The sequence below is a fragment of the Panulirus ornatus genome, chromosome 12 (genome assembly GCF_036320965.1).
Source record: "Panulirus ornatus isolate Po-2019 chromosome 12, ASM3632096v1, whole genome shotgun sequence".
NCBI classification, from domain to species: Eukaryota; Metazoa; Arthropoda; class Malacostraca; order Decapoda; family Palinuridae; genus Panulirus; species Panulirus ornatus.
In genome coordinates, this window is record NC_092235.1 from 24,260,818 (window position 1) to 24,288,481 (window position 27,664).

At 42.6% G+C, this 27,664-nt stretch overlaps 1 protein-coding gene across 3 annotated transcripts in view; it reads left to right on the forward strand.

Annotated features, from left to right (window-relative positions):
• LOC139751873 (E3 ubiquitin-protein ligase TRIM71-like) overlaps window positions 1-27,664 on the forward strand; it is a 65,345-nt gene that overhangs the window by 24,863 nt on the left and 12,818 nt on the right. For 2 of the 3 annotated variants that reach the window (XM_071667515.1, XM_071667516.1), the window contains exon 2: window positions 17,974-23,433. The exons of the other annotated variant lie outside the window; for it this stretch is intronic. In XM_071667515.1, coding sequence (XP_071523616.1) covers window positions 17,974-20,566 — 2,593 coding nt within the window. In that variant the 3' untranslated portion in view covers window positions 20,567-23,433. Of the gene's footprint in view, window positions 1-17,973; window positions 23,434-27,664 lie in introns of those variants that run through there. 3 annotated transcript variants of the gene reach the window in all.

The following is a 27,664-nucleotide window of genomic DNA, read 5'->3' on the forward strand; positions in this document are numbered from 1 at the left end:
TTAGATGAGGTTAGTAGAAGCTTGCATTGTTAGAAATTATCGGAATATAATATTTAATGACTGAATTTAGGGATATACAACCAACTCTGGATTTTTTATTATGATTGCTTAAGGATCACGGATATTAGGAGCGTCCCCCGTTCTCGACAGCTGGTGACCTTGCCTTTGACGTTTGCACAATAGAATCATGGAAGGTATTGATCGGGAATGAATAAGTTGAGGTAATTGAAGGTAGGCCAGTCTTGGTAAGGTTACGGTAGGTCAGCGGTTATTATTAATCGAGTTATGTGGATGCCGCCAATGACTTTAGTCCCCGAAACTGGTTGTTTGATTGTTATAAGCAGTAAACACAAACGGTTTGGCTAGGACTCTAGCCTAACCATCTGGTGGTCAAAGGTACTTTCACTTGGGAACTATTGTACAATGTAGTGTTTGTGAGATTTAATAGTCTAGAAGCTCTGAATTCGTGAGGATAGAAATGTTGGTCGACTTACCTGCCCCTTCTGTCGCATTTTGACTCCACTTTTAAATGGAAACTGTCGAGTATTGATAGCCCCTCGGTGTACATATATCTTCCGTTTATGTACCCGAATGAAGGAATTTTCAGAACTATTGTAGCTTTATTAAGAGGGCGAATGTCATGGCATGTCAAGCAAGAGGGGTGGTGTCATTAAGGAATCAAAAGGGAGAGAAGGTCGTCATTTGAGGCCAGGGAGGTTTCACAGTCAGACACGGGTTGGGATAAGTAAGGTGAGAGGTCACAGTTATTATCAGCAGGTAGGGTCAAGCAGGATGGAAGGGTTGGCATGGCAAGTTAGGCTTGAGATGGGTTTGTAGAAATGGAGGCATCAATAAGACTGAGTATCCTGGGTGGCCAAGAAGAGGAGGGACAATAATTTTGGCTGGGTATGTATGAGAGGGAGGAAAGGGTCGATATATTTTGACGGGGAGAGGTGGATGGTGCTCAGCAGAGGGGAGGGTCTTATAAGGCTGGGTTAGCAGAATCTTCAGAAGAGAAAGCAAAGATAGGCAGCAGATGTTGGGAGGGGGTTGGGGATTAGCATATGCAGTTAACTGGGAGAAGGTCAGGTCAGGTAGCAACAGGAGATGGGAGTAGCGTGGAAGGTCGGTTTGAAATGTCACAGAACGGAGAAAATTAAACCAAGAAAAACTCTTAAGAATTCAGTTCATGGAATTTTTTCCCCTTCTAAAGACATTGATCACACAGACGCATGTTTGCATGAGTTTAGACCTGGAGGGAAAATGAGAAAAAAGTTAGATAATAGGCCTTAAAGGAAGACCTCGTAGGACGAGGAGAGTTTCACAATCTCCCGTCTGGGAAAACAGCAGATATAGGATAGGTAAACCCCCTGATCATGAAGATATTAGGGAACACCATAGTCCTATAACTTTCCTTTGGTATTGTATCCCCAACGCCTATCGTGGCAAGGCTCTGTGTGTGTGGTGTGTGAGGTCCGTGACTTGGGTAGCCTCTGACCTGAGAGGTCAGTAGGAGCGGATGTTTGTGGAAACACGGAGGCGCTCCCAGGAATGCAGGAGAACTGTTTGGTGTGGTGGTCCTTACATCCTGTTCTGAGGATAACAGAACTTGGGATAGAGTTTACGATACATCCCATTCGTCAGGGAGACGGGAAGAAGCATGTCCATCCGTCCTTGTACAACAATGCATCCAGGCCCCATGCCTCAATCAGCGGTATGGAGGCCTTTGCTACTCGCAGCATCAGCTTCCTGGACTTAATCTACAGCGGGCGACAGAAACGCAAGGCCTCTGTAGTCCTGACCTTCGTCGACTTCACTGAACCCGTCGACCTAGTCACCCGCAACGTAATCAGCAGAGCCATCAGCCTCGGGTACCGGAGGAATCTCATTCCATAGCTTGCGGACTTCCTGAAGGAGCCTCGCTATCCGGGCTTTACGCTTTAACTGAGGGGGGGTCCGGTTCTACCTGTGACGCCCAAGAGGATTGTTGGAACCCTGGTATGTCCTGACCTCAGCAGGTGATATCCTAATGGTTGTATCTGCTGGAAGGAGGAATGTCGGCGATTCTACCATCGTTATTAAGGTCGACAACAGCACACCAGGATATGTCTCACTCTAGAACGACCTTTCGCAGTAGAACACCGCCACCAACAGTACCGTCAAACCAAATCTGGCATATCAGCCACACCTCCAGCTGTGTCATAGTCGTTACCATCTGGCTGGTTGGGGGGTTTCTCTCCAGATGGTTCATTCTACCTGGATTCTCTCTCTTGGTCGATAACGTAACATAGAAGGAAATCTTCGGCATCCATATCAAAACCCCTCCAGGTTTCCTCCATACATTCCTCGTAGGTTCAAGACCATACACACACACACACACACACACACACACACACACACACACACACACACACACACACACACCACAGCCATTCTTCCCAGACTCTCCTTTCTCCCTCGTGTGGTCTCCCTTGTCCACAGCACGGTAGGTGATACTGGAAAGGCGTGTGCAAGAACATTGCTGGGGGTCTATCGACACACTGGTACCTACTCCCAACCAACCCTCTCCAGCCATCGTCTGCACCTCATGCTTCGGACGAAGCAACTCGCACTGAGTGTCTTCATCAACGCCGCGACCTGCCACCGAGGAGCCCTCCTCCCGGAGTTGAAGTTCGCCTCCACAGCCACGTCAGGATCCATCGGAGACCATACCGGGCGCTGCAAGATTACCTGCGCAGAATTATCAGAGACTGTATATTATTAACTTGGACACTATATGTTAATAAAGATGTGTGTGTTTGACACTCCTTGCCCCCTAGTGTTCGCGATAAACCCTACGGTAATTGTTATTATTTAATATTATTACGTACTTTGAAAAATCCTCACAGTACCGTAAATATCCGCTATTCAAAACTGTGCATCTTCTCCACAACTGTCATCTCTGCCACAACACACCCGCGCCACACAGCACAGCACGTCCCCGCCATACAACACCGTACATACCCACCACACAATACCTCCCCGTCACGCAACGCAATACAACCCTGCCGCACAACACAACACATTCCTGCTGCAGAACGCAATACATATCCGTCGCACAGCGCGATACATTCCAGCCACTCCATACAACCCCGCCTCAACACACCTCCGCACAAGACAGTACCTCCCCTCACAACACTGTATTTGACACACTACATCGCCGCAAAACATAATACATACCTGCCGCTCAACACGTTACTCCGCAACACAGCACAATTCATCTTCGCCACAGCGCAATACATCCTCCTCACTAGACAAAACAACCCGGCCACACAGCACAACACATCCACGGCGGACAATGTATCTAAGGCACACAACACAATACATTTACGGAACACAATACATACCCGCCCCGCAACACAATACATACCTGCCTCGCAACACAATACATACCCGCCACGCAACACAATACATACCCGCCACACAACACAATATATCCACTGCACACAAGACACAACACAACTCGGTGCCGCTCTGCTACAAAACACGTCCCAGCCACACAATACGTCCGTGCAACTCAAAATACAATCCCGGCAAACAGCACTTCTCCGCACAACAACCCGTCAGTACAGCACAGGGTAGGTCATCATGACAGAACAGAAACAAAATATCGAACCTGTTAAGATGTACAGTGACGTCATATGGTTATAGTGACGTCATATGGTTGTCATTACTGTTGCCAGAAGGAGCGTGATTTTTTTTCTTGCCGTTGTCAACATTAGCGTAGTGGTGTCATTGTGGCCAGCAGAAGTGTGACAGTCATCTGTGTTGCCAGGAGGAGGGTGGTGGTGATGCCATGTATCCTGCCAACATAAGCGTAGTGATGTCACCTGTGTTGGCATTGTGGAGCCTGGAGGTTACTGTTGCCAACGATGATGTCATTGGTCTTGTTTGGTGACGTCAGGCCTCACCAGCAGGAGCTTTGTGACGTCAGGTCTCGCCAACAAGGGCTTTTTGACGTCGCCTCTGGCCTCCATGTCCTATGCCCAATCTTTACTGACTTGTACCAAAGTCATCTTGTTACTTTATAACTTGTAAAGTCCCCTGGTTACTTATAAAGTCCCCTTGATACTTTATATATTGTACCGTCGTTCTCAAGCACTGTACCGTCGTGTGCTCAAGGGCCGTACCTTCGTTCTCAGGCGCTGTACCGTCGTGTGCTCAAGGGCCGTACCGTCGATGTCATGCACTGTTCCGTCGTTCTCGGGCACTGTACCGTCGTTCTCGGGCACTGTACCGTCGTTCTCGGGCACTGTACCGTCGATTTCGGGCACCGTACCGTCGTGTGCTCAAGGGCCGTAACGTCGATCTCATGCACTGTACCGTCGTGTGCTCAAGGGCCGTACCGTCGTTCTCAGGCACTGTACCGTCCTGTGCTCAAGGGCCGTACCGTCGTTCCCAGGCACTGTACCGGCGGCATAACAAGAAGCCCACCGCATTTCGTAGAGTGGTTGAAGACGATTCATAGCATCTCATGGCCCTCAGCCGGCCAGGGTGCGCGGCATGTTGCAGGGTTGCAAGAATGAGGACGTCTTAAGTGATGTATGTAAAAAAGGCGTCCCCGTTGGCTTTGTCTGTTGCTTAAATGCGGTCTTGACCTGCCCGTGGGGGAGGGGGAGTCTGGTAGGGGGGGAGGAGTGCATGAATAGCGCCTCATCCACAGCATTACTAGCCTCATTCAACACCCCCTCCCCCTTCTTTCTCGGCTCTCACACGCTCTGGGTTGTTTTCTTGTAAACCACCTATGACCTGACCCCTTGTGTGGTTGGGAAGGGTCACCTACCGCGCCCAAGAACTGGAGTTGCTGTTGTGAGTGTGTGTAATTGTCACTACTGTGAGACAGAGACGGAGAATTGCGCTCGTGTTGCCCCGTCTCTCAACCTTATTTATAAGTACCAAGCAGTCCCTCTTGTGTGTGTATATACGCTCACACACACACACGTGTATCCTCAATGTAGATATTAATCATGGCTTCGAAGGTGTTTATAAACTTGACTCCTAAAGGCTGAAAGGTATTGGGGAGAGGGATAGACGAGAGGAGAAAGACTACCACAGCTTAACATTTATATAACGACCAATCCTCGATTGGCTCGCCTCATAGAAACCGTGGGAAGCAGCGGCCTTCCCCCTCGGGTCCAGGCGTTGGTGGGGGCAGGGACCAAGACCTCCTAAAACCACCTTTATTGTTCTCTGGAGAGCACACGGCATAGATGATTTGCATACTGGAAATGCTCGAGAGAGATTGGGGTTCTTGATCTACATGACAGGCGAGGAGCAGGTGAAAAATATAACTACAGATCGTAAATAATACAAATAAAAGTCCTGATAGGAAGCTCTACCTTACTACCTGGAAGCTGCAGCAACATCACACTCAGTAGATTAGGGGATGTACAGAGCCCACTTGACCAGCTACTTTGCGGAGAGCACGCGAGTCGTCACGACCACCCCCCCTCCAGACAGCCTGATTCATCACATGGGTGTCTTGCACGCCTCATTACGGCTTGATATCGACGTTACAGCTTGGTAACTTGTTCCCTGGGCGCGTCACATAGCATGATGCTATGGGAAGTCATCTTCGACCCATGAGCTCAAGCGACATCGATTGCGGAGTAGACTACAAGCCGTCTGCATGGATGACGTCACCGGTTAAATTGCGGACGTAAGTCATTAACGCGACGTCGGATGAGGTCAGTTCTTGGTTGGTTCGTGCGTGACATCATTGTTTCACCGCGACATCAGACACACGAAGTGATGTCACACCTTACCGTAGTTACTACCAGTTGGGTGTAACTGAAGTCATTGGTGTCAGAGGTCTTGTAACTTCAGAACACAGATGACGTCACTGTCATCCCCAAATGTATAACGTAACTACAGTTACAACAGTCAGAAAGACGTCGAACTAGGGTGAGGTTGAGTGTCCTCCAAATAGCACTGGGTGTTGTAACCCCTTATTGTTGTGTAACACTGTGAGGTTGGGTCGAATCCGGGATCTTAAAAGTGCGGTCATATTTGATGTGGGTCATCCTGCAGCGTGACGTAGCGTGTGGTGTTGGCGGCGGCGGCCGGGGCATCAAGGCATTTCCTCCGGCAGCGGGACTCCGGAACCCCGACCGCGCTGCCTGACGTACCAAAGGCAACGCAGGCTGGAGCCGCGTCACACCCTCTCCGGTTGAACGTCGTAACACCATCCTGGTTTTATCAACATTCCTCTTAAACGTTACGTCTCCATCGCAATAGATAATGATGCTCGCGTGTCTTTACGTATCATACGCATCTCGCTCAGTCATGAGGTCATTTCCGATCCATTACGTTCCGTAATTATCGAAATTAGATGCTTTACTTTGGTTGCAGTACGGCAGATGAGATTACAATATTGGGGTTTCCTCCTGTACTGAAGCGGTTGATAATGGATGTTTGCAAAAGGACATTGATGGAAAGTATGGTTACCTAAATGTACATAAGAAATTATTAAGTCACATATACACTGGACAGACCTGGAAACTTTGTGGTTATAATTCCAGGACTGGGCTGTCTTTCTCTCATGCCCTTAAGTTTGTAGGCCGCCGTGAACTCTCGGTAGCGCATACCTTACTCCCTTCCCAGCCAACACCCTCATTCCATTCACGCCTCACTTTATATATAGTCTCCTGCAGATGCACAGCTTCGTGTCTTTCCAGACCATCCCATTTCACATTGGAAATCCGAAGCTGTCCAAATACATTCCATCTAGCATCGTGATCTGTACTTAGCAGCCCCAGTCCTGTGTGTAGTATACCCATGTCGTATCTAGTGTGATGTTGGCCCAAGGTTCATATCTTTGATTACCCCAGGTGGTGGTTGTGGTGGTGGTGGTGGCGTGTGTGGTAGCGGTCACGGCCTGTCTAGGTATGTGGTGAATGCCGTATATTGACAGGTGGTGGGCAAGGTGCCTGCCTGACCTTGACCGTAACCCCTTTAGGCTCAGTCTCTTGTCCCTTTTTTTTTTTTTAAAGTTGTCAAATGATATTCTTTCCATTGTGTGTTATGTAGATTAGGTGGTTTGTGTGTGTGTGTGTGTGTGTGTCGTCCCCCGTCATGACGGAGGCACCGTTGCGAGACGTGCTGGGAATGTTGGCCGGACGGGAGAATGAATGAATGAAGTGATGTTGCGTCTCGGCTCGTGGGCCCCAGACGCCATGGTATTTCTCCTCTCCTGGAGTGCTCTATTAGCGCGTGGTTCCGTCGGCGTTCACTTCTTCCCGCCTACGCCTCACCAGCTCTCTCTCTCTCTCTCTCTCTCTCTCTCTCTCTCTCTCTCTCTCTCTCTCTCTCTCTCTCTCTCTCTCTCTCTCTCTCTCTCTCTCTATCTCTCGCTGGATGGCCTCGAGTTTGAAGTATCGTCTTCAGTCGCTTTCTTCAGGTTTCAAGTGTCGCAGCCTCATTGAAGTTCAGTTCTCCACTGTGTCTTCCCCGTGTGATCTAAGGTCGTAAGTAAGATGATCGAGTAATTGATTAATTATGCGGAAAGTTGGTGGTAATTATTAATCCCCTGAAGACGACGATGATAATCCCTGAGCACGACGGCAACACGACACCTTGCATACGATCGCCTGGATTTTGGCGTGGCCCGACAGGTGATGACATCATACATTCGATACGGCCAAGATTCGACCTACACACGCCAGGGAACTATATGCAACATATTGGTTATATAACATTAGCAACGCAGTATGTTGGTCCCAGACCCGGTTGAGTTGGGAGTAGACCTCGGAAGCCATCGTAAGGTATATGTAAGGGTCGGGTAAAGTAGCAGCTAGAGCTGTGGGGGTAGAAGAGTCTCCCGCACTGGAGTCATACGCTGTAACAAGTCTTTATGCATACGCTAAGTCGGTATGCTTTAAACACACACACACACACACACACACACACACACACACAAGACACTGTAGTTGTTTGGCACCGTAGGCGACCCACAGCCCGAGGGAACATGTTCTCAGCAGAGCGAACCAGACGGCGGGTAGCCGTGTTTTTGTGGGCGTAGCGAGCGGGCTGCCCCATCCATAAAGAGGAACCATTAACCCCATTCGTAATGTCTTGTTGAGGCGGCCGAGGATGCATAGATCTTCAAGGTTAGCCAGCGCCTCACAGGTAAAGTTGTTACGGCCCGCCTTCCAGGAACCGAGGGCTTGCGGGGTCCCCATAGGAACCACAAGGATGTAGAAGAGGAAGAGGGAAAGTAGTCCTCGTCTTGACCGACCCAGGGTCAGGGAAGACATGCTGACCTATTAAGGCAATAGGACTCCCCCCCCCCCTTCCCCACGGGTATGGTACCAGGTCCGGCCTTTTGAAAAGGTCAGGTCAGAGGTCGAGACGACCCGAACCAACCAACGGTCGAAAGCGGCACTCTTCTTCGTCCTCCCAACACCAGGAGTGGATGGTGTTGTCCTTCACTTCTGCAACACCTCCAAGCCGTGTGGCGCGGTGACTGAAATTCCGAGGAAGTCCTTGCCTTATAGTGCATACCCTTGAATTCCGAGGAAGCCCTTGCCTTGTAGTGTATACCCTTGAATTCCGAGGAGGCGTTTGCCTTATAGTGCATACCCTTGAATTCCGAGGAAGCTCTTGCCTTATAGTGCATACCATTGAATTCCGAGGAAGCCCTTGCCTTGTAGTGTATACCCTTGAATTCCGAGGAAGCCCTTGCCGTATAGTGCATACCCTTGAATTCCGAGGAAGCCCTTACCTTGTAGTGCGTACTCATGTTCTGCCTAACGGAGAAATAAGTAAGCAGTGTACAAGAGATGGGTGGTCGTTTACGTAAACATACCAAGTGTGTGTATATATATATATATATATATATATATATATATATATATATATATATATATATATATATATCAATGAGCGTTAGTAATGATAGGTAACGTAATTAAAAACGATCGATCATTGTACTGCCGTAACTTATTATAGTCACCATTAACCCAGATATCTATTGATGGATATAGTTACTTCAGGTAGGGGTTAATCATTGGGACCAGCCATTAACGTCAGGTTAATTTAGAAAAAAAATAAGTGATTGTTAGTGCCGTATTGGATATGAACGAAAACCCGACACTATGTTGAACAGATTTTGTGGTAAGATATTTAGAACGAGTGTTGTCTTCGATTACGTTAGACGGTAAGAACTGTGAATCACAGCTTGTGGTAGGTTGTTCAGAGGTCGGTGGAGGAAGAGAGAGAAAGAGAGCAATGTGTGTTTGAGCGAGAGAGAGAGAAAAAGAGTATAGCGTATGTGGTACTGATAGCCAAAGCACCACGTTAAACAAGGATATTGGAATAATGGTACAGTTCAGCTCGCTGGCTCTTCTTAAACCACACACACTCCTCCTCCTCCTCCTGGTACTTGGCCAGGTAGAGAGGGAGGAGACTGGTGGGAGATGGATGAGGGAGGGAGGGAAGGGGAGGATATGGGGTGCCTTGTAGCAACGAATGCCAGTAAGCAGGAAGGGTCGCTGGGGACGTTACTAAACCCCTCTCCCTACTACACACTCCTCCCCCGCCAGTAACCTTCATCTGTTGCAAGCCGCCGCCGCTAGGCCGCTGTGCCGTCGATCCCGTGTGTGTGTGTGTGTGTGTGCGTGCGTGTGTTGCGTCAGCTCGATTTAGCGTTCAACCCATAGCGCTAGTTGCCCCGCTGTGTCAGAGGGGTGTGGTTTTGGCTGGCCGGGTGTATTAACAGGAGTGTGGGGCGTGTTTTATCCGTGCTACAGTACGGAGGGGCTCATTCGGATGCATTAGGTTGAATTTTCACTCCGCTCGGGAGTGGAATTTGGTCTTTTGATAATGTAGGGGAATGGAGGAACAGGCATGGTGTGTAGCAGGATGTAAACTGACTTTATGTATGTAGCGGGGTGTAGACTTGATCTTTGCGTATGTAGCGGGGTGTTTTCTGGCTCTATAGGTATGTAGCAGGGTGTTTTCTGGCTCTATAGGTATCTAGGAGGGCGTAGACTGGCTCTGTGGGTGTGTAGGAAGGTCTAGTCTTCCTCTGTAGGTATATACCGAGGTGTGGACAGGCTCTATGGGTGTGTACCAGGGTGTAGACTGGTTTTATAGTGTAAATGAGGTTGAAGATTGGCTCTATGGGAATGTAGCAGGCTGTGGTCATGTAGAAGGATGCAGACTGGCTTTTATAGGTGTGTAGCAAAGGGCGGAAGAATGTTGTGGGTGTGAGATTAGAGAGTAAGTTGCTCTGGTAAATATATACATTTGCGTAAAGTTCGATTGGCATGGTTTTATTTTGTTTGTATGGTCAGTGGAGGAGGTCTATATCCCTGGAAGGTCATATTTGAACTTTATCAGCCATCGTAAAGTTTGACGTGATGTCTGCACTGTTCCATCACTCTGTTTATTCCATTCCCCTCCATCCCAGCTGATAGTTATTTCCCTTCCCTCCCCCCCATTTCCAGCGGGCGGCTGGACTCCTCCCATTCACACCCCTTCCGCGACAGGGACCCCTTCCCAACCTTTGTCGTCGTCGGTCCTTCCCTGTTTCGGGATTTCTAATGTAGACCCTCCCAGTCGTCCCTTCCTATCCAATCACTCTCCTCGTCCCTCCAGTTCGTCCCCTCCCGTCCAGTCCCTCCGCAGACCCGTCCAATGGTTCCCTCTCATCCAGTCCCTCTCCTCTTACCTCCAGAGACCCCCCCCCCCCCCCCCAGTTCATTCCCTCACGTCCCATCCCACTCCTCGTGTCTCTATAGACCCCTCAAATCGTCCCTCCCCTCCCTTCCCCTTCCCTATACAGACCTCTCTTGTCCCCTTCCAGTCTATCTCATCATTTTCCAGTCCCTCCACCAGTCAGCCCCACTCCCTCCCACGATTATTGTTTACAACATACCTCGTGTGGGTGATCAATCACGCGCCAATGTTGCTCAATGTGCCCTTATCTCTCTTTTGTCATCCCTCTCATCTCACCACTTGAGATAAGAGATAAGGTAATAATGTTTTACGAGCATGTGCAGAGATGTGGTAGCGGGTAATGTCTTTCACCCCCCACTCTCCCCTTCAAGGGAAAAAAAATGGTTGAAGGCCAGAAATAGAGGATTGGCACTAGTAAAGAGTGACTGTCCACAAATTTATATTTGCGGATTTTTCCCCCTGTAGCTCTTTGATTATTGGAACTTACCACGTATTTTTAAGGCAATTGATTTGAAGCTTTTGATTTTATATTTTAGTGATAGCGGAAGGGCATCAGATTTCCTTAGCACTTTATTACAAGTCCTTCCTATTTTTTTTTATGTAAAGATTTACATCCACTGATGGTGTTTTGTTTTTGCTTCTCTGCACCTTTTAAACATAACGTCTTAGGGTAATCTTCGGTTGGTGGATCTGCCGTAGAACTACATACAGCCTTGCGTTGCAACACCAGAGGAGCCAGCACCTCGCTGGCGTTGTACTAGTGAACAGAGCCGTCGCGGGTGGAACTGCTATGGAAAAGAGTGTGATGGAACAGCTGTGACGCTCTTGCCTTCCGATGACGGAAGGGCTTGTGGAACAGCGAGCGGGTGATTAAGAAGGTGACTGATGGGTTAGCGATGGGACAGTGGATGACGGGTGCTGGAACAGACATAGTCTGGTGACTGACTGTACACAGGTGTGGGACAGCCAGCCTGCAGGTGTCGCATCGTCACATCGCCACCCACCACCACTGCTGATTAAAGCAGATTCCAATGTCGCCTCGCCTTTGGGCGAGTTTAGAACGTCATGGATAATCTTGTTAGATAATAACGAGTTCATCCATTTTCTTTTTGCAGTGGACTACGTGTCTGTCTGTGACGCATCGAGGATACAGACGCGTTGATTGTGATTGCCTTATGATTAGAGATTTTTCTTTGGCACGTATTTGCTAAAAGTAATTGCAAGGCTCTGTTGATTGTACTGTGTAAATGGACTATACAGTTTCAGCCGGGTTCCATCTCCAAATTTTCTTATATTTTAGATACGATTTTTTATTATTATGATTCGTAAGGGTCAGGTTAAAGACCATGCCATCGTACTTCAGGGTCACACCGTCGTCATTAGGGAGTAACATTCTGGGATGTTGGAGTTGGAATAAAGACGAGGTTGATCTTGGGTTGTTGCAGTTCTGTGACTAGAGAGTCTTTGATACCACTGGACCCATGTGGAGTGAGGGAATGGCGCCACTGACATGTTACTAGAAGGGTTGAGGTTCTCTTGATGTGGTTAATGTATACCTCAACGTCACCATCACATACTCCCGGTTCGACTCTTAGCACTACGATGCATGCGATATGCGAATGACCTCTCCACCACCGCTAGGCTTCCCACCCAGCCAGCCAGCCAGCCGGCTTCGTTCTGGCCTCTTGCCACCCGTCTCTCGTCATAACTTGTCTCGCATCTCGTCCCACGTCTCTATTTACTCTAATCTTGGCTTGCTTGTCTCGTCGGGACGAGCCTTCGTACACGTCTCTCTCCAACGTCTCCGAGAGTTCCCTCTTTGCGCCTCTTGTGTCTGTGTCATTCGCAGTATCTTTTGGTCCGACTGATGGCAAATTTTGAGTGAGTCGATAGTATTTAAAAGGCACCTAAATTGGTATAACCAGACAGCCTGTATGATCTCAGCGAGGTCAGCTTAACGCTTTCAGAAGACTGAACGACCCCACTTGAATGATCGCTAGCCCTTAGTCGGTCAAAGACCATGCCATCGTACCCAGAGTGCCTTACTGTCGTGCTCAAAGGTCATACCATCTTGCGTAGGTGGTTCTTGAACTGGTGCTCCGATGAGACGATAAGTGAAAGTAAAACCTGTAGAGAATAAGCAAATATTTTACGGCATTATAAACCCAGAAAGGTCTCGGGTCGGGGACGTGGCCGTAGTGGAGGCAGTAATGCTGGAATGATTAAACGGGGATTGGTGATAGGACTTTCGTTGTCTGTTCTACACGAAAGAATTATTTAATGTTCTTTCGTACCCGATTTGTTGGTAATGGAGACGGGAATGTCGCTGGCTGTGTGTGGAGGAGATCCCTTGTTGATACAGAGATGTGGATCCCCTGTTGGCGATTTGAATCCCTTGTTCATACAAAGATGATATACTTAAAAACGGTGGTTGTGATGCTGTCGTAGAAATGGCTCATGGCAATGATAGATACAAGGTACAGATTGCTGCAGTATATGATAAATGGCAGGGGATGAAGGATGCAGAATTCTGTCGAAAGAACGGATGATTTTGTCCTTTGGAAATTTTCCTCCGGTTTTAAGACAGAAACCACTTTGCTTGCCAAGAATCCGTAATATTCTATTTTGGGGATTAAAACTTTCAGGGTTCTTAATGTTGTACGTTTTATTGGAAGAGAAAAATCGAGAGCCATTGGCCGCTGATCATTAGATGTAACTTAAACCACATTCAGAACATGATTGACCTTTCATATTTCTCTTCTGCCACATCTACTGCCGTCATCCGTTACTGTACTGAGACTAAAAGTGGCTGACGGGCGGACGCCGCCAGAGGCATGGATGGACAGGGAGACTGTCCCAAATTCCTGGGCAGACGACACACTCCATACGATACTCGTGGGTCATGTGGTGGTGTTGTGTCTATGGGTTATCTAGCGAGAAGGCGCCATGGTGTGTGTGTTCCTTGTACCGGGGCTGGCTGTAATCCTGTATACAATCCTGGGCAAACACTTTATCGTCTCCCTCTCCCACCCCATGCAGGTGAGGGCCGCAGGTACTTTGCCCAGATCACCATAATCTTGTTGGGTTGACCACACATGCCAGCCCCTCTGCCGCCCTCACATACCTTGTAACCTTCTGTCTTATCCTCTGTACCGCAAGTAAGAACTATCGCCTCGTAAGTCCAAAGTTCCCGACTTCAGAGATACATGGAATTCTCACATTTCCAGCCTGGACTCGTTCTTATTTTTTTAGCCGATGCCCTAATTAAGGCAATCCCATTAACGTTTATATATATATATATATATATATATATATATATATATATATATATATATATATAAGCATGAGTCGGGTACCCATTTTGTCGACCAACTCTTCTGGTGGATAAACAGCTGGGTTGACTGTGGACCGACTGCCGCAACCAGGATTTGAACCTATGCGTTCGATCTTGGGCGGCCCGTGAATGCATTACGGTTACCAAGCAGAATTCTACCCAGTAGGCACTGTCTGCAGATCTAACCCCCCCAACCCACCTTGAGTACAACGATACGATCTTTCGTTGTGATTGGCCTGGCCTTTGACCTGACAATAACGGATGAGGTCGAAGGCAGTCGGGCCGTCGAAGTCGTTAAGCCCAAAAATGCGATAATGGAAAATCATATCACCGTCGGAGGACATGCGAGCAATAAATCTCTGAAGATATGTTTGATATGGGAGGTAGTGTGCTGAGTGATGGGGAGTGTTTGTATTTGCCGTGCAGGTAGGTGGTTGGGGGAAGGTGGGTGTATGGGTTTCCTCGAGGTAAGGGCTGTGGCTGTTCCTTTGACCTCAACCCCTCGTTTGTGAGCTCGGCCCCGAGGAGGTATGGATGGCTTAGTGGTCGGTGGTGGAACAATTCTCAAAGGTGTTTCTTAAGGAATATTAATGGATGTCGATGTTCCCAAAGTAGACGGAAGCTTGTAGCCATAAAACCCCACCCCCTTCAGGTGAAAGTAGTTTTCTTATATTAAATCGATGTCATTAAGACGATGTAAATGCTTAGCACTCCAGTGACTTAAGCAGATATTTTTACCCTTTAAAGAGGTTAAATGTAAAATCGCCGGGTTTTCATATAATCTCCCCCCCCCCCACATACACACACCAGTTCCTTGTGTTCCATAAGTCAATGATGTCAGCCGGCTGTTGTTCCTCAAACCCCACTCATGAGTCAGTCATATCGGAATTTAAATTCTGAAGTTCTGGTAAGTCACGCTGAGGTTCAATGTCATGGCCACTTTACCTTGAGGCGGGTTATTGCTTGAGCGCGGCTTCATTGGAAATAATTAGTGAATCCCATATGAGCACTCACCCAGAGGGTCAGGTAATGAGGGTAGATAATGGTACATGGAAATGCCAAGTATCAGAAGACCTAATGTAAGAATTCTTAGATGGCTGGAGAACATTTGTACTGTAGTATCCCACACCCCATGTCCATACACAGATAGACAAAACAAGAAAGCGGAAGACTTTGACAGAGGGCCATCTTGGATATAAGCTGCATGGGTGGCACAGTGGAGAAATTTAGAAAGGGCTTGGACTGTTGCCTGCAAAATGTACAATATCAGCATAGTTTGTGGAGGATACTTATGCCAACGTACTGCAACTTTAAACAGCTTGACTGAGCCAGGGAGCCATATTTGAGGCATAGCCACAATTCTATGTATGGGAGGCAGAAGAGCCTCTGATACCATCTTGTTATATATAAATAAAGAGGGAGACATCAGTCGTATACGTTTTAGAATTGTGGAGGCTTCTAAATATTTTATGATTTTTATTAATGAATCTTGAAAAACCTGGATGCCTGTGAATGTTAGAAGATAATGGGACTTTGTATGCACATCAATGATGATGGACGCCTTGGGTATTGATTAGTTATTTGAGACAGGAAGTGTTCTTGAGGATTGTGGATAATCTAGAGTATTTTGACACTTAGGAAGGATTTTTTTTAACAACTAGAATATTTAGAGGAATTTTGGGCTCTTTTAAAGAGTTGGAAATGATTGTCAGAAATATTTTTCAATGTTTGCGAAATTTCATTGACTATTGAAGAAAGTTACACGATTATAACACTAGAGGGCCTTATTTGTAAATATTTGTTCTGATCTTATGGCTGTGTAAATACAAACGGTCGAGTGACCTGTTGTAGCTTACTCATAAACATGGTAAGATTTACTGTTCATAGGTACTTGATGGAAATGATTGTGTAGTGGTTGAGTGATCAAAATCTTTTTTTTTTTCTTAAAAGCAAACGTATTGCTTGGAAGGTTTCCCACATTATCAGAGCTGCTGCTTGTTAGTTTATCTCCCACTGTATTTTCTCCATTTTCATAAAGCTGGTAAAAGGTTCTCTTGAACAAGACGTCTGTATTTGGAGAAGGGATACTTAGACTTGGCGAGACTATTTTAATTGCTCCCAACCACTTTTATGATTTTCCTTTTGAGACTGTACTGTTCGCATGTGGTTTGATTAAAGTATTATAATTCCCTTCATGACATTTGTGGATCTTAAGAATTTAATTGAAAAATCTTTGGATATAAAGAACAAATCATCCATATCACACTTTAAGATGTGCTTTGAATCTATTCATCCTTCAGTATTATGCGAGTTACTACAGTGAAAGTTGATATTACATCATATAGTTGAGACTTTCTTGTATATGTAGTAAGGCTTGGAATGCTTTTAAGAACAGAGGATGATACATCTTGTAGAAATGTAGGAGGAAATGCAATTTGGCTCGTGTCTTTGCTGCTAGCCTGTGGTACATTTGGTCTGCCTGTTCAGGGCATGTTAGTAAAGTACTTGAGAGTGACTGACACCTTTTACTGGTGAGACATAGCTGGTGTGAAGCTTTCATGGGCTAAGCCATCAGTCATCACCGCTTATGTTTCTTTGTTCAGCACATCTATGTATCACTTCTCATGCAGTGGACCTCTCTCTGGTCAGTGTTGCGAGTCAAGTTTAGGAATGATCTTAAGCTTATTGAATGGTATAAATTTTTGGTAATCAAGAAGAAACATTTTGGTTAGATATTGAAGATATATTGGAATACATGTATGAGTTGCTTCTTTGTCGATTGGGAGTCTTATAAATTCCAGGAAGGGATCATAACCTCCATTATATCCCCTATCTTTGCTGCTGTATTTCTCATTTATTCATTTTACTAACATCATAAAGAATAATGTTAACCTCATACAGAAATGTAAAAGGTGACTTAATGAGGTTATACAGTCCATGAAGCAAAATAGATATTTTGGCCTTGAGAGGCAAAAATGGTAATATGTTGAATACAAGAAATAAAGAATAAAAAAAGTCGGAGCTTAAGAAGTGGAGTGCAGCAGTGTAGGAGATTTGGTTGGATTCTGACGAAGTAACCTTTGTCGTAATATGAACATGATTCCAGAAAATGATTTGAGGTGAATTATTATTATTCTGCATTTAATGCAAGGCCTTCAGATATCTTGGCACTTAAAGTAAACTTTGTAATGCTTTTCAACAGATGGTTGTTTTGCATACAGTGGAATACATTATTCAAAATACTGTAGGTTTATTTTACCCGATCTTTAAGACCGAGATTCATTAAATAATTCCTATGATGTGGTCTCGGAATGATACATGATACAAAATGTGAGAAATTCACTTCCCAGAAAATCTCTATATTACAAATTGTAATTTTCGTACTTTTGAAAGAGCCAGAAAAAAGATACTCTTGTTTTTCAAAAGTGAAGGAGCTTGAAAAAACTACCCATCCAGTTTTGTCATTTGCATAGCTTGGTAGACACTTAAAGATCACTTTGTCCATCATAGTTGTCCACCTTGAAACGTACCATGGTTTATGATGTGAAAAATATACCTTAAGCTATGGGACTAACTACAGATGTTTCTGATCTTTACAAATAATTTCCAGCCTTTCATGCATTTCTCCCAGTAACAATGCTGGACACTTGTATTCCATAGGTGACCCCTCTGGTTTTCATGTAAAAGATAACTAAAGGACTTTTTAATATTTGTATCCTAACAGTTTCAAGATCAGAATCTGATTAGGTACAGAAAAGTTGCATTTCTTTAGATATCTTAATGTTGAAATCAACAATCTTACACATGTTGCATGTAACTAATTGTAAAGTTGACATTAATATGTTTATGGATTGCCTCATTTTTTATTAAGTAGTATTTGATATGGAATAACTTTAATAATGCTTACATTCTTTCCTCAGGATGGCGAGTGCATACCCAGGTGGGCTGGGCAGCGCTAAGGAGCGGCTGGATGGGCTGGGGCCAGCCGGACTGGGTGGGTTGGGTGGAGGCGGGTTGGGCGGGCTGGGCGTGGCGGTGTCGATGGCTAGTGGAAGGTCCAGTGGAGATGGGTTGAGTTTGGGCAATAATAGCAGTGGTGGAATATGTCCTCTTTGTTTAGGAGGACTTGAGGAGGCTCGTGTGTTGCCTTGCCTTCATGCTATTTGTGGCCCGTGTTTTGACTCTCTTCTAGTGGGCACCACACTAGCATGCCCCACATGTCACCGTGAAATCAATCTTGATCAGCCCCTTGATGCACTAAATCCTCCAGTCTTCCTACCTTCAATTCTTGACATGGTGTCAGCAGATGATGACATTACCAACCCTCCACCCCCATCCAGCATGGTTAGCCCCTCTGCATCGCATGTGAACAGTCGTGAGCAGCTGCTTCCACTACCACTCCTTCATAACGAGCTGGCTAGTAATTGTCGAAATCCTTATCTGTGTGCAAGCTGTGATGATAGGCAGGCAGCCACCTCCCGCTGCCGAGATTGTAACGAAGCCCTCTGTGACTCGTGTGTCCGTGCTCATCAGCGTGTTCGTCTCACTAAAGACCATTTCATTATTCGAATGCCAAACGAAGATGGCAATGGTGCTATTGGCGTTGCTGGTAATGGGAATGGGGGTGGAACAGTTCGCTCCCATTTTCCAGATGACAACTCCCATACATCTCTTAATCTTGCCTCTCCTCCTCCAGCCATTCCTTCACATTCCTCTCCACGCCCTTCTGTTATTTATTGCAACTTGCATGAAGGGGAGGTGATTCGATTGTACTGCGAAATGTGCAATACTGCCATTTGTCGGGAGTGTACTCTACGTGATCATCGTGGGCATTCTTTCATTTATCTCCAAGATGCTGCAGAGAGCTCCCGCTCTGTTACGATGAAGCTACTCACTGATGCCCGAACTGGGATCCGTGCTATCGAAGACAGTATTGGTGTTACTAAACGTATGGTGGACCGTGTAGATCTTCGAGCTCAAGCTGTAGCAAGTGATGTTCGCACAACAACACGTCGCCATATATCTGCATTAGAAGATCGGGAACGAAAATTGTTACACAAAGTAGAAAGAATCCGTCAAGTTAAAGGTAAAACACTTCAGGACCAAATTGATGATTTAAGCAATGCTCTTGCAAGGCTTACCCACACTGTTGATACTCTTGGCTCTTCTGTTGACTCGGCCAACCACTTAGAACTCCTTCAAACACGAGATAAAGTTTTGGCTGAAATGAATGAATTAAGGCAAATTAAAGCCCATCTAAGCCCTCATGAAGATGATAATATTCTGTTCACTCCCCCTGATAATTCTCTTTACCAGGCTATTGGCTCAATGGGTTATATTTCTTCCTCAGGATACGCTCCAAATTCTATTGCTGTTGGAAATGGACTGAAACAAGCAGTAAGAGGGAAATTAGCCACTTTTTTAGTGCAAGGAAAAGATCATCTTGCAGACCAGAGACTTGTTGGTGGTGACCAGGTGATTGTAACTCTTCATGGCCCTGATGGAATAGCTTTTAAGGCTGATGTTCAAGACCGAGGTAATGGTTCATACTTGGTGACCTATCGACCACAGTTGGAAGGCCAGCATATGATTGCTGTGCTTATGCGTGGAATGCATATACAGGGATCCCCATATACTGTACAAGTAAAATCTGGTCGAAGTTATGCCAATGTGGGCCCTGTACTTCTCACCATAGGAGGCGAAGGAGAGGGCGATGGTCAGTTATGCCGTCCATGGGGAGTGTGCTGTGATAAAGATGGGTATATCATCATTGCTGACCGTAGTAACAACCGTATACAAGTTTTCAGTCCGGATGGCAGCTTTCACCACTGCTTTGGAACTGCTGGCTCACGACCAGGACAGTTTGATAGACCTGCTGGTGTGGCAGCAGATCAAATGGGAAGAATTATTGTGGCTGATAAGGATAATCATCGTATTCAAGTGTTTACTTTCGATGGATCCTTTCTATTCAAGTTTGGTGAGAAGGGTAGCAAAAATGGACAATTCAATTATCCCTGGGATGTTGCAACCAATGCAGAAGGTCATATTGCAGTCTCTGATACCCGAAATCACCGTGTCCAGATCTTTCGACATGATGGCACATTTTTGAATAAGTATGGGTTTGAGGGTGCACTTTGGAAACACTTCGACTCACCACGTGGTGTTTGCTTCAACCCTGAAGGTCACATTGTTGTCACAGACTTCAATAATCATCGACTTCTTGTGATTCATCCAGATTTTCAGTCGGCCAGGTTTCTTGGAAATGAAGGTTCAGCATCAGGACAGTTCTTGAGACCACAAGGTATAGCTATTGATCAGGAAGGACACATTGTTGTGGCAGATTCTCGAAATCACCGCATTCAAGTATTCCATCCCAATGGTAATTTCATGTGCAAGTTTGGAATGCCTGGATCTGCACCAGGGCAGCTTGACCGCCCTAGTGGAATCTGCATTTCTCCAGATGGTTACATCATTGTGGTGGACTTTGGTAACAACCGGGTGCAGGTGTTCTGAACGACCCAGACAGGTATAATTGTGAATGTTTTGTATTTGAAAGGCTCATATCTCTCTGAGCTTGTGCAAGGATTGCTTGTCTGTCTCGCCTTAAGTGTCTTGCATACCAAGTACAAAGTACAAAGTGATGAAACATCGTACAAATTTTACAGGTATGTTGGTGTGTCTTGACTCACCATGATAGTTCACTCATTGGAGAATGATACAGGGTATACTTTTATTGTCAGAGGCTTCAAACTTTTGTATATACACTCAATTTTATTTGATGAGCTCAGGAGGAGGATGGCCTCTAGGTAGAAATATTGGATGGTTGGGTGAAAGAATTAATTCTTTAGCCAGATAAAAGGATGGATGGCTTTTAATAGATGGACTTACGTGGTGCTCTCAATAGATTACCTCTTTGTTCCTTACCACAATACTCCTTGTGGTCTTAGACTATTAATATATCTCAAAGTGGCTAACTCAGGGATCCAGTTCTATATTTGGCTTTGATGTGTCATTCCACACATGTGCGATAAATGCCCACTAACAAGGGGGCTTTACATCTCTGTGAATGCACATGTGTGTATACTTGTGTGTATGCAGCACTGCAGTAGGTTGATTGCAGTGCATACAATTTTGCAGCTCATTTAGGGCCACATGAGCACCAGATTAAGGTTTTGCTGGCAGATTACCGGGGTTTGAGGGTTTAATCATTTTGATATATAATTACAAAAGTTAGAACTCTTAATGTTATGCAGACCAAGATTATAATTTATAAGATATTTTTTTAGGATGAGTATTGTTTAATATTCTGGATTATATATGCACAAAATACCAAAGTTATTCAGATTTCATAGAAATTTGGAATTACCAGTAATAGGTGCTGCATAGTCTTAAAACTAGTAAAGATGAATTCTTATAATACTTTACCAGCACTCTATATATGCCAGCAACCTTGATCTGGTTTGTGACCCCACTCAGGTATTTCCCACAACCTGATTACTCCTCAGGACTACCTCACTGTTAGAGTTAAGAAACAGGTATTCTAATCTTGTTATGTTGATAACATATATATAGCATATTTTAGCATGCAATCAGGTGCTGCTTGAGCACATTGGAGAAGAAAATCTAATAGGCTGTATGAAGTACGCCTAGCGTTAGGGGTAAATTCTTCTTAAAAAACGGGTGTAATATCATAAAAGTAATCATTTTGTTTTCAGTGTAGATTGTGTCACTCTGTGACTTTAATTCAGTTTTAGTGCACAGCCTAATTGGCATGCAAATTTGTAGTGTAGTGTAAAGCTGGTTAAACTTTATGATGGCAGAAGTTGAATGACTTGATTGGTGTGCAAAGGTCTGCAAGCAAGTACAGCAAGTTGATCCAAAATTGTGGCATTTATATTGTCCAAGTTGGGATGGGTAAAGGCTACCTACTCTAAAGCACAGAATGGCAGGTTCTCAAGAACATGCTTCCCACTGTCTTTACAGGTGTATTACTCAGCTTTTATTACTGTTGGCTTCAGCAGCTCATGAACCAAGCTCTCTCTAGTTCTGGTGATGATATACGTAATACTACCTCAAGTAATTTACTATCTCAGGAATACCTATCATGTTAATCAGCTTCAAGCAGATAAATCATTGCAGATGAGTTATGCTTCCAGGAACCATGCTTAGAAAGCAGTCATATATTTGTAGATACTCTAGTTTTGAAAAGAAAAAAAGTGAACCTGATAAGGTATGCATAAATAATTTTGCTTCTGTTAATTTTCTAAAACATTGATTTGTGCATTTATGATCATAAGGCCCTATCATGGAAAAAAATGCATGTATAGTGTTTTCATTTCAAGTGTTATAACAGGCATTCTGATTGTATCTGTATCATGTTTTGACCATCTGAATATGGTTAACCCACCAGATACTTGTGAAGCAATGTCTTTACCTAAATGTGACATTACTGGCAACTATTTTTTCACCTAGAGGTCATGTATGTACACTTTGCGTTGACCAGTGATTGTAATAATAGAGAAAATATTAATTCATTCATAATGTTTAAAGTTTTGTAGAGGAAGTACATCTATTTTTTCTAATGGCCAAAAATTTATTGCATGTTCCTGATTAAAGTACAATTTTATATTTTCAGTAAAGTCGGTTGTCCATAATTCAGCTCATGTTAATGGAAAGCTGATGTTAAGTATCCCATCGTTATTTCTTTTTATAAGGCTTTTCATGTAGTCTGCCCATAAAATAATTTGGTTACGCATTGCCTCCAACAACTTTGATATACCATAATATTTGATGACCTTTTTGCATTCTTCTTGACACATTCCCCTTCTGTTGTATTGATTGATACCTTAAATTTACTTTTGCATTAGTTTATTGTATCTTTCATATAGAAACTATTACATTTTTGATAAAGAAAAATGGCATATTTTCTTCAGTGAGTTTTTTAATTCATATACTAACTGCAATAAATCCTTTTGTGAAATGTCTTGTAAACAAAATTTACTGTTCTGAGTGGGTGAATGGAATGTAGTTTGAATTTCTTGCTAAATAGTCTGATTTTGACATCAGACCTCAATAACTTCATGGGAATTTAAGAATTTGCGGTTTAGGTCACAGGGAAATTTTCATATCTATTGTAGAAGGTATTAGTTTAACTATGTAAGGTACTTGTGGATTTCATTGTAAGTTGTTGAGATTGATTTTATGTAATTTCATTTATCAGTTTTGTGCATTTAACTTGAATGTAAAACAAATATCTTAAAGCATTGTTATTTTGTCACCAGAAAATTTATATTTTTTTAATGTGGTATTTGTACTAATTGATGTGCTTAGAACAAAACAAAGTCCACCCAACCCCAGTTCAAATAAAGAGTCTTAAGTTACCAGAATGTATTTTTGACTTCATAATATACAATAATATGAAAGTATGTCATGTATTTCCTCAATAAGGCATTCATCCTCTAAAGTTTTCTATGGAGTAATTATGAAATACAAGACCAGTTTTCAGTTGTGCAAGTATTATGTAGATATTTACCTGGCAGAGTAGATTTTATGCACAAAAAAAGAAATCTGGATACCTCATCTTTTTAATATTTTTTTATATTGATACAATTTGTTTTATAATTCATATATTTTGAAGTATTAGCTTTATAGAGCTATGAAAGAAACAATTGTATAATGGTTTTATTCTCATGAATTAAGACACTTTTGAGGAATTAGCTTAGACCGTCATTGTAGTTACAGTTGTAGAACGAAAATTGGCTTAATTAAGTATTCAAAACACTACTTAAAGAATTATTACATTACATTGCTTTTTAGGATTCATTAAGTTTTTTTTGCAATGAATTATTTGAAAAATATTAAGAGGCTGATCTTCCCAATGTTGTAATTGTGCATTGGAATGAAAATAGGGTATTTGAGGAATTGATAATTTTCTTATATCAGTTTCTTAATCTTCGTCAATAAAAAATAGTATATGTGAATATAGTAATAGATTCAAATGCCTAACTACAATGTTGCCATTATACATTTCATTTAACAGTAAATTGAGACATAATGTTAAGTTATTTTGTTAAATACAAATAAGATGATAATGGATTTTACTGAAACAGACTGTTCATGGTCTTTATTCTTTAAATATAATCTTTGGATATATAATTTGTAATTTTGAGTTAATGTAAGTTTCATGCTCGAGAAAAATTGAGCTGTCTGTCTAGATGTCATGAAGCTGCTCACTCACATTTATAACCATGTAATGCCACATCTCAAGATGTGGAGGTGTTGAAGATCTAAAACTAGGATTCTGATTATATTATATGGAAATAAGGCATATTGATATACTTGATATTAGGAGAAGCAGTTGCCAACAGCTTTCGTCATTAGCAGTAGATATGCATGTGAAAAAAAAAAGGAATCCTTCAGCTAATAAGCATACAAGTTAATGTTTAGAGGATTTTTTTAACCTTAATTACAAACAAATTCAGGAAAGGAGAAATAGGAAATAGCAAGAGTTAATTTGTTTGTACGGATTTAGTTAAACTGTTGACCAATAGATTGGGCTCTTGGTGAGGCACTAACCATTCAGTAAGAAGAACGATTGTAAAGCAGAAACATATAACAATTGATCTACCTAATGGGTAAACTCCTCTTCATTGAGAAATTTTGATCAATCATTATGAACAGACATCAGTATGGTCCTTTATCTAAGCTTAAATGTTAAAGATGCAAGTATTACATGTAGTATGTATTGGAATGAAGATGGGCTTTTAGTTTCCACAGATAAATTTATAAAGTTTTTCATTAATATAAATGTGTTGATAAACTTCTTCATTCACGTACTGAATGCAGTTGAATTATCAAGAGTTTAGTATTTTAATAAAACTTTGGATCTTGTTTTTTGTGTTAGGTGCTTGATGGTACAGTATATTATTTTATATGGCTGTCTCTATTTTGTGTTTTTAAATCAGTTTTGATTATAGAGAGATCAATATGCCAGTATGCTGCTGAAGTATTATCTGGTATTCAAAAATATTAACATTGTGCAAAATAGGAATTTGTTAGCATTTTAAACATTACTGAAATTTTTTTTTTCTTCAAAACCTGTACTGTAAAACAAGGGTGCCATTGACATTGTTTTTCCAGGTACAAAAGTTGTTTCAAAATTCTCTACAGTATTATGTTTACATAAAGTATTAAAGTCATCTTTGAATATGCTTCAAAAATATTGTTCTTACAGTTGTATAGATATGATTTCCAAAGTAATTTTGATGTCATTTGTGAACCAAGATGAGGCACTCGTCCATTTTAACAGTGGTGCGAAGACTGTCATCTTGGAATTTGGTGCAGCATTTTGTATATTAAGACATTTTGAATGTGAATTGGTGTATTACTCAGGTATTTTTATAAGCTTTATATTATTACTACCTTTCGATCAAACTATTTTGACAAGTAGGTTTTTACAATCGCATAGATTTTTTATTTGACTTTTATCTTTATAAATATTTACATAAATGATACTTTCCTAAATGAATTTCAGCTTGAGGTTTTTCTTTTCTTTTTTTCTAAGTTGCTTCCTTAGCACATAATCAGATGAGGTTAACCTCATTGGACGTTGTTTATAGTATTTTAAAGCAAACATGCCTCTAAGTTATTGTACCTGAAATTGTGTCATCCATAACCAAGTGCAGTTTTGTACAGATTATCTACCTCATTCCACAGAGATTTACAAAAGGCAGACATCATTTTGATTCAGGAATGTTTGCAGTTAAGTATAATTTTCTTTGTGTGAGGAAACTAAATATTCCATACAGTAAGTAGCATTGTGTGTAAATGTAAATTCACTTTGTTCAAATATTGTCCTTTTTATATTTTCTAAAATTAGCTATACATGTATTGCAGGCAAGATGCCTTATACTGAATATCCATAAAAGACCTTGGTTTCACCTTGTAAACTATAGATCTTTTATATCTTCTTGACTTATTGCTCTTTATTTATCGTTGAAAATTTAATTGAAATATTCCCAGAGCTGCTGGACAGATATGTCATAGGTTACATATTGCTTAAAATGAGTGTGTCATGAAAGTAAAACTTTCTATACACCAGTTTGTCAACATGTTTGCTTAAAAAAAAAAAATTTTCTCAACATATGAAGCAGGGTACTGATGCACAGTCTTTACCAGACACAATGGCCTTCATCATACATTATTCTGAATGAATGTAAATTACCCTGCTGCTGAAAGGAAACTAACTGCCAGTGTGTTTACATGCTGCAGATGTTTTCTGGGGAAGCAGTTAGTGGCTGCCTATGTTGAAAACCTTAGATTTGCCCAAACAATTTTAGCAATAATGTGAGCCCATATTGTGTATGCCGGCTTGTGCGCTTAATCCTGGGTGATAAATACAAAATTTTCATCCGAGTATCAAAAATTGTGGTACTAAAGGGAAATGTAGGAGTCTGAAAGTAAGTTGTAGCAATGGAACAGCAGTGCTTGTGTGTGGATTTGGTGAGTCTGTGGGATATGGATGGAGGTTGTCAGAAGGATGGCCAGATAAAGTAACTTAGCTTCTTAATTACTTAACAGGTTATTGTCCAACAAATTTACCAAAAAAGTAATCTTTAACTATGAAAATATATAATTGCTATTGTTAATATTGTTACTTCAGGTTACGTGGAAATTCTTCCAAACCTCTAATTCTGTATGGTCTTTCATTTTCGCTTTCATAGTGTTTTTATTTTGTTGAAAAGTAATTTACTAAGTGTCTATTTGAACAAAATTATTTTGCCTAACCTCATAACTGTTTATATTCCAGTTTACAAGATGGAATTTAAATGGGCTCATCAAATTTTGGGTTAATAATCATGGCTTCATTTTGTGATAGATGCAGTACATAAAGAGTGCTCCACTTTGAAAATGCATTAGTTTTCAAGCATTTCTGCTCAGCATTTTGTTGGATAGCTCTGCTAGTTATCAGTGTGCTTTGTAAATTGCATCGTATTAAATTATATTTCATTTATGGAATAAAACTTTAAAGTACCCACAAATATTGAGCCCTATTTATAAAAGCAATATCAATTAAACTTGCAGCATTAACTAGCATGGAAAGTTTATTTAAGAATGTAAAACTCAGAACATGAATTAGAAAGGTTTAGGAGATGTGGTGTATGAGGGTTTGATAAGTTTTGACAAAAAAAGATTGTCCAACAGATTCTCAGGTTGAAAGTGGTACTTATGAAAATTTTGGAAAAGGTCTGTATGCAGCACATACTGATATGAAAGACATTAAGGTTAGAGATTTATGGTGTTTTTAGTATAAGAGACAACTACCAGTGATATTTACCCCAGATGCTTAACATGCTCAAGTTTAGTCCATTAACAGTATGTTGACCTTAGTTCCATTTTACTCTATCCTCCGCATGCCTTTCACCCACCTTTATGTTCAGGCCCTGATCATTTTAAAATCTTCTGTGTTCCATCCTTCCATCTCCAGTTTAATTTTCCATTCTCCATGTTTCCTCCACTTCTGACATGTATATCCTCTTTGTCAACCCTTCCTCTTTCATTCTATACATATGTCCAAACCATTTCAGCACAGGCTCTTCTGTTTTCTCACCA